The sequence below is a fragment of the Gopherus evgoodei genome, chromosome 4, assembly GCF_007399415.2.
Source record: "Gopherus evgoodei ecotype Sinaloan lineage chromosome 4, rGopEvg1_v1.p, whole genome shotgun sequence".
In the NCBI taxonomy this organism is placed as follows: Eukaryota; Metazoa; Chordata; order Testudines; family Testudinidae; genus Gopherus; species Gopherus evgoodei.
This window is the reverse complement of record NC_044325.1, coordinates 76,071,761-76,097,661: the sequence shown is the minus strand read 5'-3', so window position 1 is coordinate 76,097,661 and position 25,901 is coordinate 76,071,761. Positions and strand designations below refer to the sequence as shown.

Sequence of the window (25,901 nt, the reverse complement as noted above, 5' to 3'; positions counted from 1 at the left end):
CAGCAGTGCTTCAAATCTGTTTGTGGAGAGGTCAGGAGGGCGTGACATAAGGCCTGGTCTACACTAGAAAATTAGGTTGGTGTAACTATGTCGCTCAGGGATGTGAAAAATATGGCATAGTCAATGCTGGGTTGACGGGAGAATTCTCCTGTTGACTTAGCTACCGTCTCTCAGGGAGGTGGATTATCTACAGTAATGGGAGAACCCCTCCCATTGGCATAGTTAGTGTCTTCACTGAAGAGCTAGAGCTGCACCACTGCAGTGTTTTAAGTATAGACGAGCCCTAAATATCATTAACCCGGGTCTCTGGCAGTTGCCCCTCTCTGTTGGAAATCTATAGGTAGTGTGTGCTGGGCCTGGTGAAAGGAAAACACTGGCTGATGGAGTGAGAAACTCGTTACAGAGTATCAAAGGGGTAGCCGTGTTAGTCTGGATCTGTAAAAGCAGCAAGGGGTCCTGTGGCACCTTATAGACTAAAAGACGTTTTGGAGCATGAGCTTTCATGGGTGACGAAATGCATCTGAGGAAGTGGGTATTCACCCACGAAAACTCATGCTCCAAAATGTCTGTTAGCCTAAAAGGTCCCACAGGACACTCTGCTGCTTTTACTCATTACAGAAGAAATCCCACTTATAACTAATACAAAAGACAGTGCCACTGCTGTCCTGTCCCCAGACTGGTTAAGGGTTAAATAAGCACCATTGCTCTGTGGTGAAGGCAAGGGTGAACACAAACAAGCAGCTAGTGAATCAGTTTTGACCACCTCTCCTCTCCTTGCTTTGGTTTTGTTCCACAGTTGCACTGCAGTATTTCGATTATTTCTTCCTCTTTCATCCACTGAGGGTGATCATAGCACCAGGCACAGCTGAAGAGATGCTGAGCCAGTTACCAAGGGGTTTACAAAGTTCTTTTGTTTTCAAAATTACTCTTTACAAGTAGAACAATGCAAAGCTCCATCCCATTCCCCACTAGAGGGCCAGGGCAGGATGCTTCTCCATATGGTCTGTGTTTTGCCTGTGTTTAGCCTTATATAATAATTCAAGGCCATGACAGTAGTTGCTCCCTGGGATTTCCCTCTTGTTCTCTTCCCTGCAGGCTCTGCTTCAGCACCTCCTTTGGCACCTACAGTAGTGAATGGGTCAGCACTGCATTGCAAACAGGACACCGAACACTGTCTTCATTTTCAATGGGCTGAACCTCTTTTGCCCCAGTGAGGGTAGTTTGAATGCACTGTGCAGTTCGTCTCCTCATTAAAGGGCTCTGGTCTTGAAGTGGCTCCTTTTCCCTTTACTGTGTAAAGGCTTTGGCCATCACTGGATCTGTGTTTACTCCCATCAGTAAAAACAACCAGGAGTCTTGTGGCATCTTAAGGACTAACAAATATATTAGAGCATAGGCTTTTGTGGGCTGTGACCCACTTCTTCAGATATATGGAGTGACAATTACAGTAGGCAGGCATAAATATACAGCACAAGAAAAGAGGGAGTTACCTTACCATGTGGGGGTGGGGGGCAATGATTCAATCAGGGTGGATGTGTCCCATTCCCAATAATTGACAGTGAATGTCAGAGTAAAAATTACTTTTTGTAGTGCTAACAATGCCAGTTCCATCAGGTGGATGGCCGATACTCAACAGTCGATAGGACATTACTTCTTGTAGTGAGCCAGACATTCCCAGTGTTTGTTCAGGCCTAATTTGATGGTGTCAGGTTTGCAAATGAATTCCAGTTCTGCATTTTCTCATTGAAGTCTGTTTTTGAAGGGTTTTTTTTGTTGAAGAATGGTCACTTTTAAGTCTGAAATTGAGCTTCCAATCCCAGTGTGCAATCTGCCACTGTCAGGCACAGTGTGTTTTGAGAAATTTTGGCAAGACAGGGTGGGATAGAAACAAGTTGTGCAGGGGTGACTGGGAGCAAGGGATCAGGTTCCCAGAGTGTAACTGTCTCCATCCTATAATGTCATCTATACCCCATAATTTTCACACTTTTGTTAAAAAGCCCACATACCCATGCAGTCCTCTCAGTCCAGTATTTCTGACAGAAGCATGGAGCCTGCACAGCTCTGCACTATTGTCCTAAACATTGCAAGCACAGGACACATGATCCTCTGGTATTTGCCAAGCCATAAGAAGAACCTCATCAGTGGGGAACATAACAGCTTCTCGGAGGACAGATTGATATGGGCCAGTGAGAACTAATTCAAGGTTTCTGGTGTTGGTCGCAGAGCAGCTGCATAGGGTGGAGTACTGCTTCTGGGCCTGAGAAATGAGCACTGATTGGTGGGATCAGATCATAATACAGGATTGGGATGATGAGCAGTGGCTGCAGAACTTTCAGATGTACAAGGCCACATTCCTGGATCTGTGCACCAAGCTCACACAAGGCATCCAGCGCAGGGACGCAAAAATGAGAACTTCTCTGACAGTGGAAAAGTAAGTGGCAATCACACTGGGGAAACTTGCAACACCAGATTGCTACCAGTCAGTGGGAAATTGTTTTGGAGTTGGAAAATCCACTGCAGGAGACTGTCATGCAAGTGTGCAGGGCCATTAATCATCTCCTGTTATCCAGGGCTGTGACTCTCGGCAATGTGCAAGACATAGAGAATGGATTTGCAGCAGTGGGGTTTCCGAACTGTGGTGGAGCAATAGATGGCATTCAAATCCCAATTTTGGCACCTGGCCACTTTGCCACAGGGTAGATCAACAGAGAGGGCTACTTTTCTGTGATTATGCAAGCATTGATGGCTCACGGGGGATGCGTCACCAGTAAAATGATGGCTGCTCAAGGAAGGTGCATGTTTAAGAACACAGGACTTTTCAGAAAGCTACAACTGGCAATGTTAAAGTACCACTAACAGCCTTGGGGGGGACCCAGCCTCCCCTGCTCCCTTGCCTCATGAAGCCATACACCAGCCACCTCAACAGCACCAAGCAACTAGCACCCAAGCAAGGTGATGGTTGAATGTGCTTTTGGTAGATTGAAGGGACGCTGGCATTGTTTACTTACAAAATTGTATCTCAGTGTGGAAAAAAAACCTAATAGTTATAGCAGCCCACTGTGTCTTGCATAAGATCTGTGAAGCAAAGGGGGGAAAGTTGCCACAGGTCTGTAGGACAGGAGTGGAGCAGCTGTCTGCAGAGTTTGAACAGCCAGATACAAGGGCTGTTAGAGCTCATCACAGAGCTATCTGGCTGAGGGAGGCTTGCAAAGAGCACTTTTAACAGTGAGCCACAGTAACGTACTGTGCTGTACCTGCTCCTGATGTATTGTGGGTGTTAGGAATTGTGGGGTGCTTGGTGTACATCTCTGAATAGAACACTGTCAATGCAGCTATTAATTTTGCGGTGCTTGGTGTTCATTTATGATGATTACACTATGTCACTGATCCTATGAGCTGTGTTATGGTGTAGTACAGTGACAAGTAAGTGGGTGTTTTCAGAACTGCAAGGCACTCAGCAGCATATGTTGTGAACTAATAAAGATTACTTATTTTCCAATAATATAACTTTACTCTAACAAAACCAGTGCACAGAAAAATGTATAACTTAAAAGCAAATACATTAAAAACTTACTAAATTAATGGAACAGAACTTAAGGAGAAAGAACATTTATCGTGATCTCCTGAGGTCCCTTCCAACCCTAATAATCTGATTCTATGAAAAATGCTACATTTCAACCATAGCTACACATACACTGACCTGCAAAAGCCATGGTTGCTGTATGTGAAGTTGTGGTTGTCCTTAATGTGGCAAGGGTAGGTATGTTCCCCCTACTATCACATGGAATGTTGGGTAGGAGTGTGTGAGGGGAGGTGCTGTAGTGGAATTCTCCAGGGACTGAAAAGGGACAGGATCCCATGGTTGTTGAACCTGTAGGTCCACAACAGTCAGCAGCATCTGGTTGCTGACAGAGAAGCTCTATTAAGTCCTGATGCATCTCCCTCTCCTTTTCCTGCTGGGACTTCTGGGCCTTTCTCCTGTCTGCTGTTTCCTTCTCCAGGCTGCCTGCAGTGTTCGCCCTCCAGGCCCATTGCTGATGGTGTGATGCAGCACTGGGTTGCAGGATCTCATTGAAAATGTTATACCGAGTCCTCTTCTTTCTCCTTATCTGGCTCAGGCATTCTGCAAGTGTGGAGAGGGACCCCTTCAACGCTGCAGGCAGATAAAACACACAGAGGTACCATTGTCCATTTAGTCACAACAGAAAGAAAAACTTAAGATTCAGAACTTCCTTCCACTACTCCCCTTAACCTTTAAACAAGACGTGCTCGTTGACACTTCTGCTTGGGAGTGCCTGTGCATGGCATCACTCAGCACCAGCCACAGTGAGTGTGAGCTGCAGGGGTGAGGGAAATGAGGGAATTGCTCAGTTGCATGAAACTGAATATAGGCAATGGCACTGAGTACTGGCACCATTTTCTGCACGCAGTGGTGATTGTAGTGGGTATCTCACTCGTGAGGGTAACAAAGGAACAGAGAACACAACTGCTCCTAGGGGTGTCCCAAAGCCACCTCGGCCCCTATGCTGCTAGTCTGTGTACTGCAGTGGTACCTGATGAAGTTATCACTGACTGCTATGCGGAAGTGTCCTATTGCAGAGGAAGAACTGAGGCCACCATCCCTAAAAACCTCTAGGAGAGCATTGCAGAGTACCTCCATGACAATTTAATCAAAATCTCGGGAGGATTCAGAGCCCATCCCTGTGTACATAAACTGCTCCGCATAGCCCCCCTCCCTCTCTACAGGGGAGTGAAAATCACATAACAATGCTACCTCTTTGTTGTACCGTACATCTTCTAGTGTGAGTGAATTAATGAAAAGTCTATAGCTGTGTCCTGTTGAGTTGGGGGCATCATCAGTACATCGCTGTAATGGGAAATACATTTACACACTTACCTGAGATTCCTTTCCCTGCATCAGGCTTGCCCATGCTCGACTGATTGGACTGCATTGGAGTCTCACAGATCCTGGCTCACAGTGTAGCTGGATTTCCCTCCACCTGCTTCCAGTTCCCTGTCCCCCATCCTCCTCATTCTCACTGTTTATGCCAGGCATCTGTGGCTTGTGCTTCTTGGAGGTATCCATGGTGAAGAGCGGGGGAGGAGGGGGGCTCCGCTAAGGATAGCATGCAGCTCTTTGTAAAAGCGGCAGGTCTGTGGCTTGGCATCAGATCAGCTGTTGGCCTCCCTGGCCTTCTGGTATGCCTGATGCAATCCTGTCACTTTCATGTGACACTGCTGCTGATCCCTGTCATGCCCTTTCTCCTGCATCCCCCATGCGATCTGATCATAATGTTGATGTTTCTATGGCTGGTCCGTAGCTGTGCTTGCACAGCCTTTTCTTTCCACAGACCCAGGAGATCTAATATCTCCTCTCTACTCCAGGATGGAGCATGTAACTGTCATGGTCACTTGGGCAGTTGCACACAACAATGGGATCTGCTAGGTGTGCTTGCCAAGCTGGACAAACAGGAAAAGGCATTCAAAAATTTTTCTGGGCTTTAAAAGGAAGGGGGGGCCTCCAGTCTGCCTGACCCTGGGCAGTGGAGTTCACAATTGTGACCAGAATGATCAGTGTCAGGCATTTTGGGATAGCTGTTGGAGGACTGTTAGAGTTGACAGAGGTAACGTAGTATCTAAAATTGCACTGCGTTGACCTCAGTACATCGACCATGGCTCAATGCCACTAAGGGAGGTGGTTACTGCATTGCTGTAACTGGGCACTTATATCAGTAGGAGACAAATTTAAACATAGATACATGCACAACTAGGTCAATGCAAGGCAGCTTACCGCAACCCAACTTTGTAGTGTAGACCAGGCCTTAGAATAGGTATATGTATCACTTGGATAATTGTTCTTACACAGTCAGTCCCTCCAGTATCCTCCTCCGTGATTATTTTCTCTGAACTCACTCATTTGTCAGTCATCTTCTGGTAGGGAAACATCCAATTCTAGGTGCCAACTCAACACAGTGTTTTAGAGCAGGCCAAAACCTCCATTGGCCTGTTTGACTTCCATATCTTATTGCAAATGCCTGTCTTGTTCGCTGCCTCCAAAGTTTCAACCATACTTGCTGCCCCGATTTCCTCCTCTCTGAGGACCTATTTGATTAATTTTCCCCTGACTGAGTCTCCTGGGAAAAGCAGAGTCCAGTGCACTTGTGATTTATAACCTGCTGCCCTTTTGGGCTTAAGGGAAGGCACCTGGGCCTCAAAAAGGGGAGACAACAACTGGAGAAGTTGCTGGGAGAGCTGTTACAGAGCTGCTGAGAAGGCTCAGGAAGAAAGTTGCTGGGGGAGCTCCTGGAGAAGCAGCCTGAGAATACAGCAAACAAGGAGACCGGTACAACCCCTTGACTTAAAGGGGAGAGACTGAGTAGCGCCTGGTAAGGACTGATAACTGAACCTAGCAAAGAGGTTGTTGCTCGGTGGACCTTCTAGATGAGTGTCTGTGTCCAGTGCGAGACAGAGGTGGAAGAGTCCTTACTGTGCCTTTCTTTTATGTTAAACCAGACCCCAACAAGAGGGTTTGTTATTGGACACAAGTGCCTGTGGGACAGTAAAGGGAACCTGAGGCCAGGCATCACAGAGCCACGCTTGGTCAGCAGGTGGCACTGCAGAGTAGGCGCACATTTACAGGCCCTTAGGATTATTTGTCCTCATAGATGTCCAGCTCCTCCCTATTTCTTATCACCTGGGAATGTCATTGGTGTTTTTGTTCCCAATTCTGGAATGTTATTAAAGCAGTAGGAGGACCATACTGCTATTTCTGCTTCTTAAGGCTCCCCACTTAAACCCTTTCCCATACCTCATTCCGTTGTCACGTATCATTCCCCTCAGTTTAGGGGCTTTTAGCCAGTTAGTAGGCCAGGCAATGGTCCCAGGTCGAAGCCAGTTTGAATTAATATTGAATAAGATGATAGGCTCTCCTGTCTCAGATGCTATGCAGGCATCTTGTCACTGCTGAGTGCACCTTTATTCAGTAATACGTATGTAAATAAGGTGCAGCTGGGCCCAGCGCTGCTGCTAAACTGTGTGGGTGAAGGTTGTTTTTGAAGCTAGAAAGATTAGTACTTTTAGTATGTTCCTGCTCCTCTAACTCCAGGTGACTGGCCCAGCTCTCTGCATTTGTCAAATATTGACACAGTTGCAAAGTGACCTTAATGACACAGAGAGAGCCATGTTTGAGCCAGGCATCTGTCCTCTGCCACGGCTCCTGGGGAGTGAGGCACAGTTGCAGGGATACCTGCAAACTGCAGTCTCCCTTACCTGCTGTTGAGTCTCTTACTCCCTGTGCTGACCTCAAGCTGATCTGGAAAGACAGGAGAGAATAAGCAAGACAGCTGTGAATGGCCTAGCTGTAGCATAGAGACACCTTAACCTTCCTCCAATGCTTTGGTGTGAGGTGATAGCCTGGGGGCTCTGCTTTCCCACCCTGTGGGGCCAGACCATCTTGCCTCAGTGAAAGGGGCCCTAAGGTCACTGCAGTCCTGGAGCTCAGGCCCAAAAATCAAACAGACTTGTAGGGAGTGTGAAAGAGCACAATGACTGAGCATAGGTACTACCAGTAGCCTCTTCTCCCCTCCCCCTCTGTGTGCAGTTAATCAGCTGGGCAAGATCCTCCTGCCCCCAGCTGGGACTTGGAAAATACTGTGTGCTAATGTTATTGACACCTCCCCCTGTGCGAGAGAGGCTCTGGCTGGCTGCAGCTCATGGCCCTATTTCCCCAACTGTCCCAATGGTGTACGTTCTCCTTTGCCTTCACACTCCTTCCTTCCCCAGCCCCTCTGCATTTCTCTCTCTCTGGGGATGATTTGCTCATGCTCTTTAGGTAACATAGGCTGTTTACAGGCTGATCTCTGACCCAGGGCATCTCAGCTGTTTCCTAAGGGAGTCCTAGGGGATTTCTCCAAATGCCTCCGGGTGTGACTCTCTTCTCCCCAGAACCCCTGTTCTCAGGTGGGGGAGGGAGCCTAGGTAACTGCTCTTTGTACCCCTGGCTGAAGAGTTATTTCTCCAGCTGCTCTAATACTAATATTTGCACTCCCCCCATGGAGGTAAACAGTAGTTAGAAGATGTATCCAATGCACATACTGGAAAAATACTCCATGAGCGCAGAGGGACATAACAGCTTCATGCTGAGCCACTGTCCCCTAGGCTCTGGCAGCCCCATTTTCTGTGCTCTGTCCCATGTTACTTTTACAGGCCCCGCTCTCAGGAGGCTCACGCTGGTGATGGCCACATTGCTTTTCTTTAACATGCTGTATGAAGTACTAGATCTTTCTTGGGTTCGTTATTCATTTTGATTTCACAGCTCTCAGGTTAATCCTGCCTTCCTGTTCTCAGCAGATTCCTCCCCTGCATCTCCCGGGCTTATCTGTCCACCTGACTAGTTTCTTGCTTGGCAGAATCTTTTCATCTCCTTTCTTTTTTGGGCTCCCTTTAGTACATGCCCCCTGTCTCACTCATGTAGGATAAAAGGGGCCTCCAGCACTGCCCACTTTGTGCCCCCCTGGGGCGGGGGGATTGTATCAGGAATTGCTTTATTAAACTAACTGGAAAGAACTCCAATGGGCTCTAGCAGCAGCTGCCACCCGCTCATTCTCCTTGGCAGTGTGGGGAGGGGAGCTGATTCTCTGGCAGACCACCAGCTATGGTGCTCAGAGAGGAGAAGAAATGGTTGAATCCTGAATGGGAGGCTTGTGGCTATGCCATGGGGCAGAGCTGGGAGAAAGTTAACTTCCTTAAAGCATTGACTCTGTTACATTTATATAGGGACCAGTCCCTGCTCAGGAATTCAAGATGCAACGCCCAACAAGTTCAGAGGAGAGGGCGAGCATAGGGGTAGGTGGTCTTCATCCTGACCTTGATCTTAATGATCATAATGAGTCTTTGGGAAGGGTTTGGAGGCAGAGAGCTGGGGGGGCAGGGGAGGCTGGCACACATGGACTGGGAGGTTGCTTCATGTGTGAGGGGCCACATGGAGGAGAGTGAGCGTGGGCCTAGGAAACGAAGGGAGTGGTGGTGTTGGCATCCTTGGTGAAGCAAGGGGCTAAGAGGAGACCCTAAGAAATGAGCCAGGATGAAGACTATGCTGGAGCTGTGTAGGACATTGGAGGCAAGGATGAGAAGTTTAAACTGGATGTGATGGGTAAAGGGGAGCTAGTGGAGAGATCCCCAGAGGGGAGGGATGCATTTGTAATTGGTGAGTAAGGGAGAGAATCCTTGCAGTTGCATTTTCGATGAAGTGGAAGTTAGGGATGAGTACTGGGGAGGCCAGAGAGAAGGGGGCTGCATCAATCACAGATGACCAGGGTATTGACAAATGTGTGATAGGCAGAGAAAAGAGGAAAGAACAGGGAGAGTTGGTGTCAGCCTGGATGTGAGGGGAAGTGTTGACAATGAGTCTAGGGTTATGTCTACACTATGGGGTAGGCAGGTGATTCCCAGATCACATACACGTGGTTCAGCCGTGCTGAGTACAAACTGTCTGAACCCTGTGGGCAAGTACTCAGCATGTCAGAGCCATGTGGCCGCTACCCATGCTACCATAGCTACCCTGCTATTTATATTTGCATTAGCTTTCCTCGAGCTAGCGTGAGTATGTGTAAGTGAGCTGGGAATCACACTCGTAGTTCATAGTGTAGACATAGACCATGTGATGGGGAAGTGGTGGGGCAAGATGGGCAAAGGTGTAGTGAGCGCCCTCCGTACCCTCTGACCAGAGGGGGCCCCGCAAGGAAGGAGGCCCCTAAAAGTGGCAAAAAAAAAATGTAAGGTATAACTAGATAAGTGACATTTATTGATGCTATTGCACAATCCATGTCGGTTTTACTGACAAAACCATGAAGTCATTATGATACATCATAGTGCTATTGGCTACATCAGTTGTCTGTCGGTCAGTTTCGAATTTTAGTTGGACCCATTCAAAGAATGTGTTTTTGCGTTCATAATGGCGGTCGGCAGATAAATGTTATTAATTTAGTTGTTTAGTTTTTTATCGTTTCCAAAGCAGAAGCGTGCTTTGTGATGTCTAAGAGAATGTATAAGAGCGGAGCTAGTAAACGAAAGGCAGCAAAAGATGCTGAGAAGGAACTTGAGAAAATTCCAAAGTTGTCAACGTATTTTGCGCTGCAATCCAACGTACAGGTACAGGCACATGAAACGGACAGCGCTAGCAGTGACGAATCGTATCCAGAAGTATCCAGAAGTGCTTCAAGTGAGGTCGAAGGTGAAGCCAGTTGTTCTACCAAACAAACTGTGACAGATATTCCAGCTGCTGCCGGGAAAGAAGTATCTGAATCTGAACCACTGACTGATGATCCAGGAGATTGGCTGTCTATAATATCGGACAGGCAAGTGTGTGACATTGTTGCACGTGGCCCACCGCAGCAGAATGAAAGTTACGAATTTCCATTTAACGAGGAAAGACGGAGGTTCACAAGTACTCATTATCGGACACTCGTTGGGAGTCAAGAATTGATGCTGTGAAGCCATTGCGTTATCACCTTGAAGAATTGTGCAATGCTTTGTCATCTTTGCGAGAATATGCGCTCGAAGAGAAAGATGGCAATACAGCAACAGATGCCGGTGCGCTTTTAGACCATGTTACTACGTGGCCTTTTGTTCTGACTGTGTACACGTGGTACGATATACTATTTCACGTCAATAAAACCAGCAAATTAATTCAGTCACCAGATGTGTCAATTGACATACTGCAGGCAGAAGTCGGTGCTACAATTAAGTTTTTGGAAGACTATCGAAATACAGGATATAACTCTGTGGTCACAAATGCACGTGAAATAGCAGAGCATATGGGCATTGAGCAGGTGTTTCCAGAAACAGGTGCGACGTAAGAAGAGAATGTTTGATTACAAATGTGCTGATGATTCGAGTCGTCTTTCTGCCAAAGAAAAATTCAAATCGCAGTTCTTTCTTGTTCTCACTGATCAGGCAATATCTTCTGTTTCGTCGCGATTTGACCAACTCGTGGAGTGGTATAAGTTGTTTGGATTTCTGTACAACGCTAACAGCCTGAAGCAGCGTCACAGAGAAAATGAACTGGAGAATCACAGCAAAAATTTTGAAAGAAAAATGGGAGACATTGATGCCAACGAACTCATAATGGAATTGAATCGTTTTATTTATGTCATCGAGAAAGAGAGAGGACTTGTCACGGCAAACAATTTTTTAATGTACATATACAAGAACAGCCTTCAGGATATATATCCGAATCTTTGCATTTGCATCAGAATTCTTCTGACCACACCAGTTACTGTCGCTGGTGCTGAAAGGAGCTTCAGCAGAATGAAACTGATCAAGAATATCCTGCGCTCAACCATGACAGATGACAGGCTTTCTGCGCTTGCAGTTATCTCAGTCGAAAACCAGATTGCCAGATCTCTGGACTATGACGCATTGATTAACCAATTTGCGGAGAATGAGGCTCGAAAGAAGCGCTTTGCATAAATACGGAATACATGTACACTGTAGGTCTATGTATACATAATATGAACCCTGTATATTGTATAAAATAAATACCGCATTCCAGTTTCTGCATTGTAAGGGGCCCTGGACATATGTTTGGAGGGGGCCACGTTCTTTGTTGCTACGGCCCTGAAGATGGGAGCAAAGATGGCTTGGGAGAAATTGTTTCAGCTCTGTTGATCTAGCAGTGACCTCACCAAGGTGGGCTGGGCTCTTCTGGCTCTGCTGCTGGCTCGCTATGTGCCTGGGAGCATCCTTCTCTTTCCATCTGCTTCCATTTCCCCATCTGTGACCTCCTGGCAGTTGTGAGGCTGCAGTCACTCATCTTTGAAGTGTTTGGCCTGCCCAGTGTGGTGATGGTTATGACAGCGCTATATCAGAGCCAGGTGGTATAATTATTGTTGTTTTATTGTGCTGCTCAGACCAGTAAAATGGTTGAAAGTGAAAATGCACAAAGGGGAGGGAGAGAAGCCAAGTGGAGGAGGGACAGCTGTCCCTGACACACCACACACCCTGACCTCCTGGGTCCTATTTCTTCATGTTGGTTCAACATTAACCCAGGCAGGGCTGGGACTTCTCTTGTCCTGCTCCCTCTTCATTTCCCCTGCAGCTGAGGCATATACCATGAGGCACAGCAGAGTCAGAGTGCTGGGCAGCCTGCTCCTTTTCTGTCTTCTGCACCTCGTGCTGAGCCATGACAGGGGTAAGGGCTCATTGAGTATCGAGGGAAGGGCAGGGGTGATGGGAGGCTGAGGAAAATGAATGGGACTGTTCATTCCCTAGCTGCAGCTGTTAGGGGAAGCCTGTATGAGTGGCTGACAGTCCCTGGAGTGGCCAGGGGTTTGTTCCAGCTAAGACAGTAGGCACTCGCTTGCTAAGAAGTGGGGAGAGAGCGCTCAGGGCTTCCCTGTTGCTGTGTAAGGAGAAGCAGCAGTCCCCAGTTTCTGGGGAAGGAGCTGGATGGGGTGAGGAGAGTGGCTGGCTACTACAATTCAGTGGATTGTGCTAGGTTATTCTGACTGTATATTTCAAAGCCCCCTGTCTTGGAGCATGAATTAACCTGGGGGGAGGGAAGGGGTATCTTAATCAGTCCTGCGCCTTGTGCTGGCCACATGTGGCATTTCCTGGACCAGGGACTCACTTTCTCTTGGTGACCTGCTTTATTTATGGTGGGGGAGAGGGCGGCTATTATTCTCCACATTGCCTTTACCCCTCTGGCTGTCCGAACAACACATGTAGTACAGGCTAGGCCCTATTTCACTCCCAGGCATATGCAATATACTGTGTCCCTGTTCCTGGTGCTCCTCCTTTGTTCCCCATTAGGGCTTCTGCTTCTTCATTCCTGTCTCTCCCTGATGTGGGGGCAGGGTCCCCTCAGACAGGACCTTCTGATGGTCTCCTCTCTCCACTGCTATGCAGAGGAATGGGAGAAGGCTGAAGCTAGGTTGGAAGTCAGGGTCTCTGAACAGGCAGATGGAAGTGATTCCCCAGCATATCCTACTGAGCTGGGATTGCAAAAAGACACACACCAGAGTGAGAGAAACAGCTGCCAGTATGTGGCAGTACAAAGCCAGTGAGTGCTGATGCTCCAAGCAGGCAGACTTTGGCCGAGTAGTGAACTAATGGAGCAGCCTTGCCGAAGGAAATGTACAGGGAAGGGTGGAGGCCCCAGCCATTGGGGCATCTAGGACTGGTCACAGCCTTAGCTCATAGATTGCAGGGAGGTTAATCCTGCATGGGGCCTCAAGGTGAACTGGATAGGTGCTGTTGAGCCTCTTTCATCCTCCGTATTCCACTAGAGATCAAGCAGTAGGAGAGACTCGCTGTCTGTGTGTGTTCACTGATTCAGACCCATAACGGGACAGGCAGAGCCTGCAAAGGAAACAGTTCTCTTCCATCTCTTTGTCAAGTGACTGGTCAGTGTTCTGGTTTGATAGTTTTCCTTGAGCAGCAGCAAGCGCTTTCCCTGCTCAAGCGCCCGCGACGTGCCAACAAGGGATTCCTGGAAGAGATGCTCAAAGGCAACCTGGAACGGGAGTGTCTAGAAGAGAAATGTAGCTATGAGGAAGCCTATGAAGCCCTCGAGTCCACTGTTCGCACGGTATGTACAGCCACTCCCAGGAAATGTTCCTTCATATGGATACCATGAGGAGAGACCAGATAGTTGAGGATCATAGCTTCTAAAGGGTTCATCAAGGAGCTGCCAAGGCAAGGTCCAGTGTGTTCCCAGACCCACTTCAAGGAATGACTTTGGTTCTATGACATATTTCCTAATTAGGGCAGGAACTACCTTCCTCTCCTGAAAGGTCAGAGAGGTTCTGGTGGCAGCACCCTTACAGTCCTGGGAGCCGTCCTGTCTGACAGAGCGAGAGGGGAAAACTCAAGAGAGGTGCCTGACAAGCCCCATCCTCCTTACTGTGGGGGATGCAGCTTGGTGGAGGTTGGGTGTAAGAGGTTACTTTGAGGGAAACTGGGTATATTTAGTTCTATTTGGAAAAAAATGAGCATCACAATGAGTGTAAATGAGTGTATGCTGGGGGTAAGGTGCAAGACAGCTGGGAAAGGTCTGTACAAGGAAACTAACTCTTAGTTGATACAGGGAAGAGCAAAATATTCAAAAAATGAAAAATTAATTGAAAACAGGTAAGTGTGCACAGGAATTAGGTCTAGGTTAAAGTACAATCTGGGTAGAGACCCAGGGGTTGGAGTTAATAGGTCTGATTACGAGATGGGGACCTCAAATAAAAAAAGGCAGAGATTTAAAAAAATCTAACTTACTAAGCAAATAAGGGTTAATACAAAAGCAAGACTTCCGAACAGCCACAGCCCCTATCCTGCAAACAGAGCACATGCTTGCTTCTCGGCTCCTGCTGATCCTAATGGAGCACGTGCACATTATGGGGATTTGGGCCTATTTTCAATTTTTAGGCCAGTTAAACTAAGCTTGCTCAATTGTCTTTCATTTGCTTTTAAATTGAGACTAACGAGCATTCAGCAGAACAAAACAGGCCTGAAAATATCTAGTTATGCCATAGCTGAGGATGTTTTTATATAATGTATATGTGTGTGTGTGTTTGTATATGTGTATGTATTTTAAAATAAGTGAAACTACAGGCTTGCCTACAATCTGCATTAGTCCACACCAGAAGGGTGTAAATTCTAGTGCGAGCTAGCGTGTAACACACTAGCTGGCCCATGATGGTGCACACTAAAGTTCCCTAGTGCACCTTTGAAACAGGACTACATTAATGTTCACTTAGGGTTACCAGCTTTCTGATTGCAGAAAACTGACCATCCTTGCCCTGCTCCCTGTCCCACCCCTTCTTGAGGCCCTGCCCCCACTCACTCCATCCCCTCATCTTCCATCACTCGCTATCCCCCATCCTTGCGCTCTCGCTCATTTTCACTGGGCTGGGCAGGAGGCTGGAGCGTGGGAGAGGGTGAGGGCTCTGGCTGGGGGTGCAGACTCTGGGCTGAGGCCTCCGAGCAGGGGGATAGGCTGTGAAAGGGGAGTATGGGCTCTGGGGTGGGGCCAGAAATGAGGGGTTCAGAGTGCATGTGGGCTCCAGACTGGGGGTTGAGGTGCAGGGGTGATGGCTCCTGGTGGAGGTGCGGGCTCTGATGTGGGGTCAGGGATGAGGAGTTTGGGATGCAGGAGGTGGCTCCGGGCTGGGGCCAAAGGGTTTGGAAGGGAAGGGGTGCAAGCTCTGGGAGGGAGTTCGGATGTGTGAGGGGGCTCAGGGCTGGGGGTTGGGGTGCAGTAGGGGGTGAGGGATGCAGGCTCCAGGGATCCAGGCAGTACTTACCACAGGTGGCTCCCAAAAGTGACCGGCATGTCCGGCTCCTAGGAGGAGGCATGGCCCTGGGGGCTCCGCAGGCGCTGCCCCCACAGCTCCCATTGGCCGTGGTTCCCAATCAATGGGAGCTACAGAGCTGGCACTTAGGGTGGGGACAGCATGCAGAGGCCCCATGGTTGCACCTCCACCTAGGAGACGGAGGGAAAAGCTAGCTGTTTCCAGGAGCTGCGTGGAGCCAGAGCAGGCAGGGAGCCTGCCTTAGCCACGCTGCGCCACTGACTGGACTTCTAACGGCCCAGACAGCAGTGCTGACTGGAGTCGCCAGGATCCCTTTTTGACCAGTCATTCCAGTTGAAAACTGGTCATCTGGCAACCCTATACACACTCTTAGTACACACCAGCAGGGTCCACACAAGCCAGTTAGTGTGCAGCATGCTTGTGTATACTAGAATGTATACCCTTCTAGCAAGGACTAACACGCCTTGTAGATAAGTCTATACAAGATGGCTACCAATCAGCCCCTGACTCCTTTGCTTATGATGTATCCCTTGCCCCCAAGCTTTGTCAGTTATTTGTCTTTCCAGTTTATAAGGTTTTTGCACCAGAGATTGTCCCTTACTACATGTTTAGGCAGCACCCAGCACATTTGTGTTACTAGTGTAATATAAATCATAGAGATAATGCTTGCCACTGGTGCCTGACCCTGCAGGGATGGAAGCAGAGAGGAGTTTGTGGCTGGCTGATGTAAACTTAGACACCTCAAGCCCAGAATGGAGAGGGAAGGCAGCTGACCACAGGAAAGGCCATTACTGCCAGTGTTCCTCATCTGAATTGCTTTGTCTGCAGTCCCCTGCTACTCTCCAAGTGGGGTAGTTCTCAAGGCAGTATGCTGCTTGAAGAGGATTTGACAGCTGGAAACTGGTGTTGCTGAGATAGGTTAGGCAGAAGTGAAATTGGCTGCTTTCAAATGGCCTCCACTGGGGCAGGGCTGTGATAGGATAGGTAGCCCCAGAATTTGACAGGAAAGCATATGACTCAGTGTCACTTTCTCTCTGTTGTGCTCCAGTGTCTTTGATCTCAGCAGGGCCAGAGTTTGCTCCGTTTACCAAGAAGGAACATTCTCTTACTGAGATGGTGTCTGGCTTTGGTTTGAATTGCAGAAGTTCAGGCAGGGCTGAGGCTCCATTACTCAGATCCTAAGTGTTTGCATTTGTTTTGCAGGATGAATTCTGGAGGAAATACAGGGGTAAGTTGGTTCAAGTCCTGCAAATGTTTTGATGTCCCACAGGCTGTACTGCTGTACCCGGAAGAGCTGGCTCCCTAGCTTCATTAGCCAGGCCCACTCCCCAGGGTTCTAGCCTCTCATATGTCATGCTGACTTGAGCTGCAGTGCTCATTGGAGAGCCTTTGACCGGACAGGTTTCTTGCTCTTGTTTGTTAGAATGTGAATCCCAGAGGAAGCTCAGGACAGCTCTGGATGAGTGTCTGGCAGGTAAGAGGGGCTTGGAGACCTCGTAGATGGTGAGTTCCTGGAAACCTGTAGATGGTGAGTTCCTGGAAACCTGCTTCCAGCACAATTTGGGAGGAAATTCTAAAGAAGCGGGAAGGTCGTCAGATGGACAATATCAGGGGTAGCAACAGCACTTAGAGGGGGAGGCAGAGCCCCCTAGACTTTCCTGCCATATTGATCCCCCACAAACACTTTTTTCTTTAACATCCCAAAAACCCTGGATTCCCCCTTGGAATAGCATAGGATAGATGCCCAGCTGCCGCCAGCTCTAGTGAGGATCCAGTTCCTCACTACTACCTCCAGCTCCAAATCAAGGCACTGAGATACAGAAGTGAAGTCCGTCAGGATGATCTGGGGGTAAAATTTGTTTAAGGTGGGTCTGTGTATGTATGTGAGAACCCATGTCAGGGATTTGTAGGCTGGTACCTATGGACTCTATGAAAATAATGCCTCTGATTTCCCTCTGGGTCTGACTTGCCCTCTCTTGGGACTTTGGCAGGAAACTGTGTCTCAGGCAGTGGACAGAACTATCAAGGGACAATTTCTGTCACCAAGTCGGGGATTGAATGTCAGTTCTGGACAAGCAAATTCCCTCACAGACCTGAGTAAGTCCATAACCCTCTTCCACACACACTATATCCCAGCTCTGGTTGGAGGAGCTAGGTTGTGAGGAAGACCACAACCCAGACTGAAGAGGTTCTCTAGGCTGCTAGCTACCTCATCACTCCTTTCTCATAGGTTTAACATCACCACCCATCCGGATGCCAATCTCACCAAGAATTACTGCAGGAACCCAGACAACAACCCAAATGGCCCCTGGTGCTACACCCGAGACCCAGCAGTGCGATGGGAAGAGTGTGCTGTTCCAGTGTGTGGTGAGCCTCGACACTGGGCCCTGAGATACCCCGCTCCCTGGGAGGGAAAAATTTACTCTAATGCTGATACTAAGGACCTCAAGAAAGGGGAGGGTCTGTGGAGAGTGGGTGCGGGAGGACTTGGAAGGCACAGAGAAGTGGGATGAAGATATGCTTCATTTTACTTTGAGTGACACAGCACCCCCAGGTGCCTCACTGGTGAGAAGGGGGCTCCTGGGCAGTGTGGGGCATCCCATGGGATACAGGGTGGGGACCCCAGACATAGTGGAGTGATGGGACATAGTGAAGTGCTCTGGGGCCTGCTGGAATCTGGTCTGTAGCCAGACACCAGCACTTCCCACTGCAGGGCCATGAGTCCGATAATGGCTGTCTTGCTCCTTCTCTTTCAGGTCAAGACAAGACCACAGTTCCATTTATTCCCCGGACTCCTCCACTGGACAGAACACAGGAGCCATGTGAAATGGACAAAGGGCTGTATTACGATGGGAATCTCTCTGTCACTGTCTCTGGGGCCAAGTGTTTGCCATGGGCCTCAGACAAGGCAAAGGAGCTGTCCCATGGAATTATGTTTCTCCCAGAAGTGAAGCTGGTGGAGAATTATTGCCGGAATCCTGATGGGGATGATGAAGGTGTCTGGTGTTATGTGGATCATCCAAATACTACCTTTGAGTACTGCGACCTGCACTACTGTGGTGAGACGTGTCAGTGGGTATGGGGCTGCCATGGGGATCTTGGGCCTGCAGGGTGGGAGAAATTCACAATAGCCAGGAGGATACAGTACTGTGGTGAAGGGGCATTGTGGTGAGGAGTGGGTAGGCCACAGCCTCATGGGAGGCTACATGTATGGGATTCATCTGTTTACATTAAGTCATGCATGTGTGGGTCACATGGTATATATGTACACATGTAAGACTATGCCTGAGGTTTGAGGAGCCCTTTATTGACTGACAACCCCATCCCCCTGCATCACGTCAATATGTGCCACCACATTCCAGCTAACTGGATGGTGCTTATTAGTTCACCTGTTGGGCAGAGGTTGGGAAGGAGAATTAGTGAACCAATGATCTTGCTTAAAAAAGCAATACTTCCACCAACCCCACTACGTGTTGGAAGGGATGGTGCCACTTCTGAAGTCCTATGTAAAACGTTGGAGCTTTGCCTCTCAACATCTCTGTCTGTCTCTCTCAGTGAGGTCTTTGGATGAGATGGACGACGTAATAGCAGGGCGGACCATTACCCAAGAGCACCAAACCTTCTTTGATGTTACAACTTTTGGTTCAGGTGAAGCAGGTGAGCAAAGGACCCAGGAGGCACAAACATAGGACCAAAAGTGCTGCAGAAGCTGCAGCTCCTTCCCACAATGCCTTGTTCCTCAGGGAAAGAAAGCCTGTTAAATGCCTACTGCTCAAAGCAGAAGTGGATGCTAAAACTATTTTAGTTTCTGTCTAAAAAACTCATCCAAAGCTAACCTCCAGTTGTGAGGAAGCCCCGAGTCCTTACAGTCCCAGCTTTCCCCAGCAGGAGGTGCAATGGGGAGATCCCTGCTACTTCAGTCCTGGTTCAGAGCAAGAAATGCTGTAGGAGAAGGTGCAAGACTGGTGGCTTTGGGAGATCTTCCAGTCCCAGCCAAGAGCACAATAGAGAATGAGTAGGGTTACTGTCTTTTGAAATGCAAAAAAATCAGCACTCCCTCCCCCTTCCACCTCCAAGGAAAGCCTGCCACAACCCCAACCACAAGGCAATTCTGCCACCCCCCCATTCAACAGACACTTATAGTATCTAGAGGGAGAACATCATCAATAACAAATGGGCGTTTGTTTTATCAGCAAATTTTGCCAGCCAGCCTTTAGTCTGTTTCATTTAGCCAGTTGTCACTGAATGTGCAGTTTCTGATGTGAGCTTTTTTTTTTGTTTTATTGGGGACAGGGGAGTAGTAGGATCACTCATACCATCGCCCTGATCTTCCATTGTTTAATATGCCTTGCATGACTCCTCACTCCTGCATGACTCAAACCCTCTCTGGCAGGTGCAGTGTGCTTGCATGTTGGGGGGCAGGCAGCTGTTATATTTTCAACAGTTTTGATTTCTTATTGCTTAAACTGTGGAAGTGGGAACACTGCAGCACGGGTAGCTGGACACACAAACTTTTAACATTAGATATCCCAGTGTAGTGTGGTGATAATGTAAATCTTTAGACCCGTATGGAAGAAACCAAGCAAATTACATTTATTTTTCTGGTAACTGGCACATTCATAAAAAAACCAGCCAGGCCAGTCAAATACCAGCCAGGTGGTAACCCTAAAAATGAGGCAACTACTATTACTCCCAGTCAAGCATGTTGTTGTCTGTAGAGCGGGTCCCCTGCATTGCAAATCAAGTAGAGTAACAGAGACAGGCTGCCTGGTTTTTCAGATTGTGGCATCCGTCCCCTGTTTGAGAAGAAAAAGATTTCTGATAAGAGTGAGCAGGAGCTGTTGGCATCCTACATTGGGGGCCGGATTGTAAAGGGGGAAAATGCAGAAGTTGGCAGTGCCCCTTGGTAAGTACTGTTGCTGCAGTTTCTCTACAGTCTTTCCTTTTAGACCAGGGGAAATCGGGAGTCTGTCAGCTGGCACAGTGTATTTAGCCAGCACCACCTCTACTCATAGCCCCTTCTGGGGGCTGACTTGGCAGCACTACTACAGCTGGACAGAGACGCCCTCTCTCCTTTGGAGCCAAGTGCATGGCTGCCATGGAAAGGGAAGCACTCTGCAGACTGTGTGTTTCACCCTCATCCTAATCGTTCCAGTCCTGCAGGCACAGGTCTCTGTTGGTGGCCATGGTAGGGATTAGAAGTCTAATTAGATGGGGAAAGTGGCAGGAGAAAAGTACCCTTCAGATAGGATTGCAAGGAGAATACTCATCCTCAGTTCCAGGTCCCAGGGTCCTAAGGACTAGACCTGACTCATGCTAGGGGAGTGTTGTCATGGTCTCCTGGGGATTGAGAGCAGGTTTCCCTGGTCATGCCAAACTGCTGTTCCTGCAAGGCATGCAGCCACCTGAGCCAGTGCCCTGGGTAAATCTCTCACTTTCTCTTTCCATCCCAGGCAGGTGATGCTTTTCAGGAAGAGTCCACAGGAGTTGCTGTGTGGTGCCAGCCTCATCAGCGACCGTTGGGTCCTTACTGCTGCCCACTGCCTCTTTTACCCACCCTGGGACAAGAACTTTACCACAGATGACATCTTGGTGCGGATTGGGAAGCACCATAGAACAAAGTAAGAACTTGAATGGGGGAGGGAGGGGGAAGCAGATGGGAGTCCCCCATGAGTGTAGTGGGAGAATAAAGTTGGGGTCTAGAGAGAATGTCATCTGGCATTATGGGAACCCCCATGGGAAACCAGACTGTCAGATGCTTCCCCAGGTTATAGTGGATTCCCATGGAGATACCACTCACTGAGGCTCTGCTGATCCCCGAGTCTAAAGTGAAACGGAGGGCAGTTTGCACCCCTCCCAGGGCCACTCTTCCTTGTGAGAAAGATGGTGCTGCAAGCCAGCCAGAGGGCCAGCAGCCGCCAGAGCTCATAGCTGTTGCTGCTGCACAGTCACTTCTCTCCTTCTGTTGGAATCATTTCAGGTATGAGAGGAACATAGAGAAAATCGCCATGCTGGATAAAATCATCATCCATCCCAAGTACAACTGGAAAGAGAACCTGGACCGAGACATTGCACTGATGCTCCTGAAGAAACCCATACTCTTCAGCGACCACATCCACCCTGTGTGCCTGCCCACCAGGGAGCTGGTACAGAGGTGAGGAGAAAGCAACCCCAGGGAGCAGGGCTGCAAATGTCTCCTTTGGGTCTACATGAAGTATCAGGAAAGCCCTAGGAAAAAGCAGGATGCATCTTTTGTGCGGGTTTGCAATAGGTGAGCCAGTTGGTGAGGTGCCCCTCCAGAGTCTGGGCAGTGCTAGGCTATAAGGGTGACATGTAATATTTCCATGTGCTTTAACTTTGCTTCTTCCTGCAGCCTGATGCTGACAGGATTCAAAGGGCGGGTATCTGGATGGGGAAATCTGTATGAGACCTGGAGCTCTAGCACGGGTGCACTGCCCTCAGTTCTGCAACAGGTGAACCTCCCCATAGTCAGCCAGGATACCTGCAAGGCATCCACTAACATCAAACTCACTGACAACATGTTCTGTGCAGGTAAGTGCTGCTGGGTGTGCAGAGCTAACTGCTGCACATGGGGGGGCAGAGTTGCTCTCAGTACCATGTGCCATAATGCAAGGGTTCATTTAGCCTAATTACTGCCCAGTAAACTTTGATCTATCCTAAAGAAATAGTATGCCCAGGGCATGAATGAGCCTCTGGAATTCCCAGCCTATATAGGGGATGAACAGGGTGACCAGACAGCAAATGTGAAAAATCGGGACAGGGGGTGGGGGGTAACAGGAGCCTACATAAGGAAAAAACCCCAAAATCAGGACTGTCCCTATAAAATTGGGACCTCTGGTCACGCTAGGGATGAAGAATTGAGAGCCATGAATAAGGGTCTTGGGCATCAGCAGGCTGAGAGATGAGATAGAATGGGGCTTTCCTGTAAATGTACAGAATTAGCAGAGTCCAGCATTACCGGATTCGGAGGGCTTAGCTGTACTAGTGGTCAATACCTAGGATACTGAATGTGAGGCAGGGGCTGCCAGAGCCAGCTTACACTATAGTACTGTTTTACATAGTGCTTCATTCAACTTGCATTGCTGAAAACATTAGTGTTAAATAGCACCAGCTGAGGGCAGAGACTGCAGCACTTACAGGCACGGAAACAGACTTATAATGAAAATAGAGGGAGACTGTTCCAGAGCTGCAACAGAGAGTCCTGACCCTTACAGTGGTGATACTGATACTATAGGACAGGGTGGGCAAACTTTTTAGCCTGAGGGCCACATCCGGGAATAGAAACTGTACAGCGGGCTATGAATACTCACAAAATTGGGGTTGGAGGGGGCATGAGAGGACTCTGGGGTGTGCGTGCATGGGCTCTGGCTGGGGATGAGGCGTGCTCCAGGCTGGGACTGAGGGGCTTGGAGGGCATGGAAAGGGGTGCAGGCGCAAGAGGGTGCTCTGGGCTGGGACTGAGGGGTTTGGAGGGTGGGCTTAGAAGTGCTGGCTCCAGGCAGTGCCTATCTATCTCAAGTGGTTTGCAGAAGCATGTTGTTGCTCCTACGTGGAGGTGTGGCCAGGCACCTCTGCACATTGCCCCTGCAACTCCTGGCCAATGGGAGCTGCAGGGGCGGTGCTTGGAATAGGGGCAGTGTGCAGAGCAGTTTCCCCTGTAGGAGCCAGGGGGGCCATGTGGAGCAGCCCCTGACCCTACTCCCCGGTGGGAGCTTGAGGGCTGGATTAAAATGGGTGGTTCACCCTGCTATAGGAAGAAATCAGGTGAGAATAGCAAAAAGTCTTAAGGGGAATACAGTACAGCAAGGCTAGGGATGATCTTAAATAAGGGCAACTGGATCCTGTACTAAATAAGAGAGGATTAAATGAATGTGAGAAAACTGACTGACTGGATTTTGCTCAAAAAACCTAGGACTTAGAGTAGGGACCTACAATATCCCAGGCCAAAGCTATTGTGTGGGAGGGAGATCACAGTAGATGGGAGTCTGGGGCAACGTACTAACCCAGGGGAGAGGAGATGGAATTATAGCAGCATGGGAAACATATTGCAGAGATGTTGAAGGAAAACAGAAGGTGGGGGTGGCTATAAGAAAGCACCTTAATTAGTATCTTTCCACTGAAAAGCTCAAAGTAAGCTGGTACCTTTATGACACACACACAGGGTGAGGAAGGGCCATACTGTTAATACCATTTCCCAGACTTAGCATCACTGGAATATTAAAGGTATAAATGAAGTAGAGAAAACAGCCCTTTTCCTCTTCTCCTGTAGGATACAGTCCTGAAGACTCCAAGAGAGGGGATGCTTGCGAGGGGGACAGTGGAGGCCCTTTTGTCATGAAGGTATGTGCAACAGGCACTAACATGGAGGTTTTGCTCATAGGAGACTTTGGGAGGAGGTTGCAGCAGAAGCCTTATAATTTTAAGAGGGTTGAAGTAATAGTGGGGAGGTGCTTCTCTCAAATGGCTGCAGCTACCTAACCAGCAGCTCTATTTCTGGTTTTGAACTGAAGAGAAATCCTGAAATAATCCAGCCCCATTTTACACTGATCAAGCTTCAGGCATTGAGACCACCTGTGAAGAGTTTAAGGGAGTGATAGCTTGCCTGAGTATCTCAGCCAGCTGGGTATCCAGCTAACAGGTGACTGTTAGGCTCCCATCCAACTGGGTTACAACTATGACTGTTGAACCTCTACCTAGCCCAGCTGGAGATCTAGGCTGTCTAGGGCACAAATCTCACTGCTACTGCTGCTCCTGAGGCTAGCATGGTGTAGAGCCCTAATCTGTTTTCCTGTCTGTCTCTAAGAGCCCAGTAGATAACCGCTGGTATCAAGTGGGGATCGTTTCATGGGGAGAAGGCTGTGATCGTGATGGTAAATACGGATTTTATACACATGTATTCCGCTTGAAGAAATGGATGCTAAAAACTATCAACAAATATGGGCAATAAAGAATGCATCTGTCACATCTCAACTCTTACAGCTGCTTTAATTTGTAGCACTATGAACACTAAGGAACCTGAAGTAAAATGGCTAGCAGTGTTCTCTGGCACCATTGCCAATAAAATGGTTATAGCAACAATTGTGCCTGCTTTGTATGTTGGCAGTGCTGAGAACAGGACTTGGTTCTATCCAACTCTAATCTGTAATTAGTGCCCCAGCACCTGAGCACTAATAAGAACATGTGTATTAAACAAGTCAGCTTGCCAATCTTTGCCCCTGCAGATAAGTCTAAAACTGGGATAATGCCTAAAGTTACAAACCAAGAGACCCTGATCACGTGCTCTGTCAGTTGTAAAGCTTCTAGATTGAGCCTACAGAGAAGGAAACACTAAACTGCTACAATGGGGCAGTTAAAATGCTACTATAAAAAAACACCCTCAGCAAAAGGAAGGCAAGGGGCAACTGTCACCCCTTCCTTGCAGGGATGAGTTGGTGATCTTATGAGTGGAAGACATGGGAATCCCCCTAAACAAATACCTACAGTGTTTATTTGAAGATGAACACTTTGCTAGTTAGGTATCTGGGGCTCGTGGCTACAGGAACCACATACCGCCCATCCCCAAAATGGTCTGTTCTCTGACCATCTTCGTGAGCTGACAATGTAGTCAGCATAACCGGTTATGCTGCAAGGGAAAGGTTGCATTTTTGAAAAGCATTAGGTAGTAGGTTACTTAATTTTTCTCAACTGCTGGGATATAATTAAACCCATCAGAACAATTGCTGGATGCTAGGCTCCCTTCCCACCCCCCACTACGTAATCTAAAAGTCATTCCTACAGCAGTATTGCTCCCCCAGATTCACTAGTGTGACACGGCTGAGAGCACCACCATATGGAAAAAGGGAACACTCTAAAATGGTCAAATTCCACAAAAAACTTACAGGGCTATCAGGTGCTTGTTTTATACATTTAATGGCCTCTGCTTACAAGAGTCTGGAGTAAAATGTCCTGGCTCTGAAAACAGTTGTCAATTCTAATGTACTTAGTCTAACAGTAGGCAAATGAGGAAAAAGACTAGTTTCATGTCTGGTACAGTCACTTTAAAGGCTGACTTGTTACACACTTGTTTTGAAACAAAATTTACCTAATAGGATGGAAATATTTGCATTAGGCTGATTAGTGTATGTTAATTAACAGCTTACATTTTACCTATCAAGTAATTCCTGGGCCAACTATACACCATTGGACAAGAATAAGCTATACTGCAGAAGCAACACAGGGCAAAAACCTTAGATAATACTGGTTTCTACCATTGATACTTAATTGCTTCTGAACTTAATTTCCAAAATAATGTGAAAAGTTAGTGTTGTACAGGTTTACAGGCATTCCTTTTACTTCACTCACTACTGCACCAATTGGCAATTACAAATGATGGATGCAGCATTTTACAACATATAATAACGTAACAGCAGAACTGAGTCAGTTGGCTACTTTGAGACTTTGTGCAAAAGGCAAACCATAACCCAGAAAGTAACTGGCAATTTATCAGTGCAACACAGCACTAATTGAGTGATGACAGCAGTAGCTCCAATTCCAGCAAACAAACTATCCAGCTACACCTTGTCAATACTTAGCCCCAGC

At 48.1% G+C, this 25,901-nt stretch overlaps 1 protein-coding gene and 1 long non-coding RNA gene across 2 annotated transcripts; one reads left to right on the top strand and one right to left on the bottom strand.

Annotated features, from left to right (window-relative positions):
- Nucleotides 1-1,351: 1,351 nt before the first annotated feature.
- Nucleotides 1,352-5,425, bottom strand: LOC115650249. The gene is made up of 2 exons (XR_004000040.1): nucleotides 4,898-5,425; nucleotides 1,352-4,153 (listed from the first exon to the last, which is right to left on the bottom strand). It is a non-coding gene; the product is annotated as an uncharacterized LOC115650249 (long non-coding RNA).
- An 8,004-nt stretch (nucleotides 5,426-13,429) lies between these two features.
- Nucleotides 13,430-25,139, top strand: F2 (coagulation factor II, thrombin). The gene is made up of 13 exons (XM_030559903.1): nucleotides 13,430-13,588; nucleotides 16,506-16,530; nucleotides 16,726-16,776; nucleotides 17,294-17,399; nucleotides 17,533-17,669; nucleotides 18,059-18,298; nucleotides 18,858-18,959; nucleotides 20,082-20,208; nucleotides 20,756-20,923; nucleotides 21,283-21,456; nucleotides 21,676-21,854; nucleotides 23,593-23,663; nucleotides 24,127-25,139. Exons 1-13 carry the CDS (start codon nucleotides 13,499-13,501, stop codon nucleotides 24,268-24,270), a joined length of 1,614 nt encoding a protein of 537 aa, XP_030415763.1. The 5' UTR covers nucleotides 13,430-13,498; the 3' UTR covers nucleotides 24,271-25,139.
- The last annotated feature ends 762 nt before the right edge of the window (nucleotides 25,140-25,901 follow it).

What these genes read in the sequence shown, in the direction of transcription:
- F2 (XM_030559903.1), top strand. Translation starts at nt 13,499, where the DNA reads ATGCTCAAAGGCAACCTGGAACGGGAGTGTCTAGAAGAGAAATGTAGC. An exon ending in AAATTCCCTCACAGACCTGA is followed by an intron (nt 17,400 to 17,532) that starts GTAAGTCCATAA and finishes CCTTTCTCATAG; the next exon opens with GTTTAACATCACCACCCATC. An exon ending in GGGAAGCACCATAGAACAAA is followed by an intron (nt 20,924 to 21,282) that starts GTAAGAACTTGA and finishes GAATCATTTCAG; the next exon opens with GTATGAGAGGAACATAGAGA.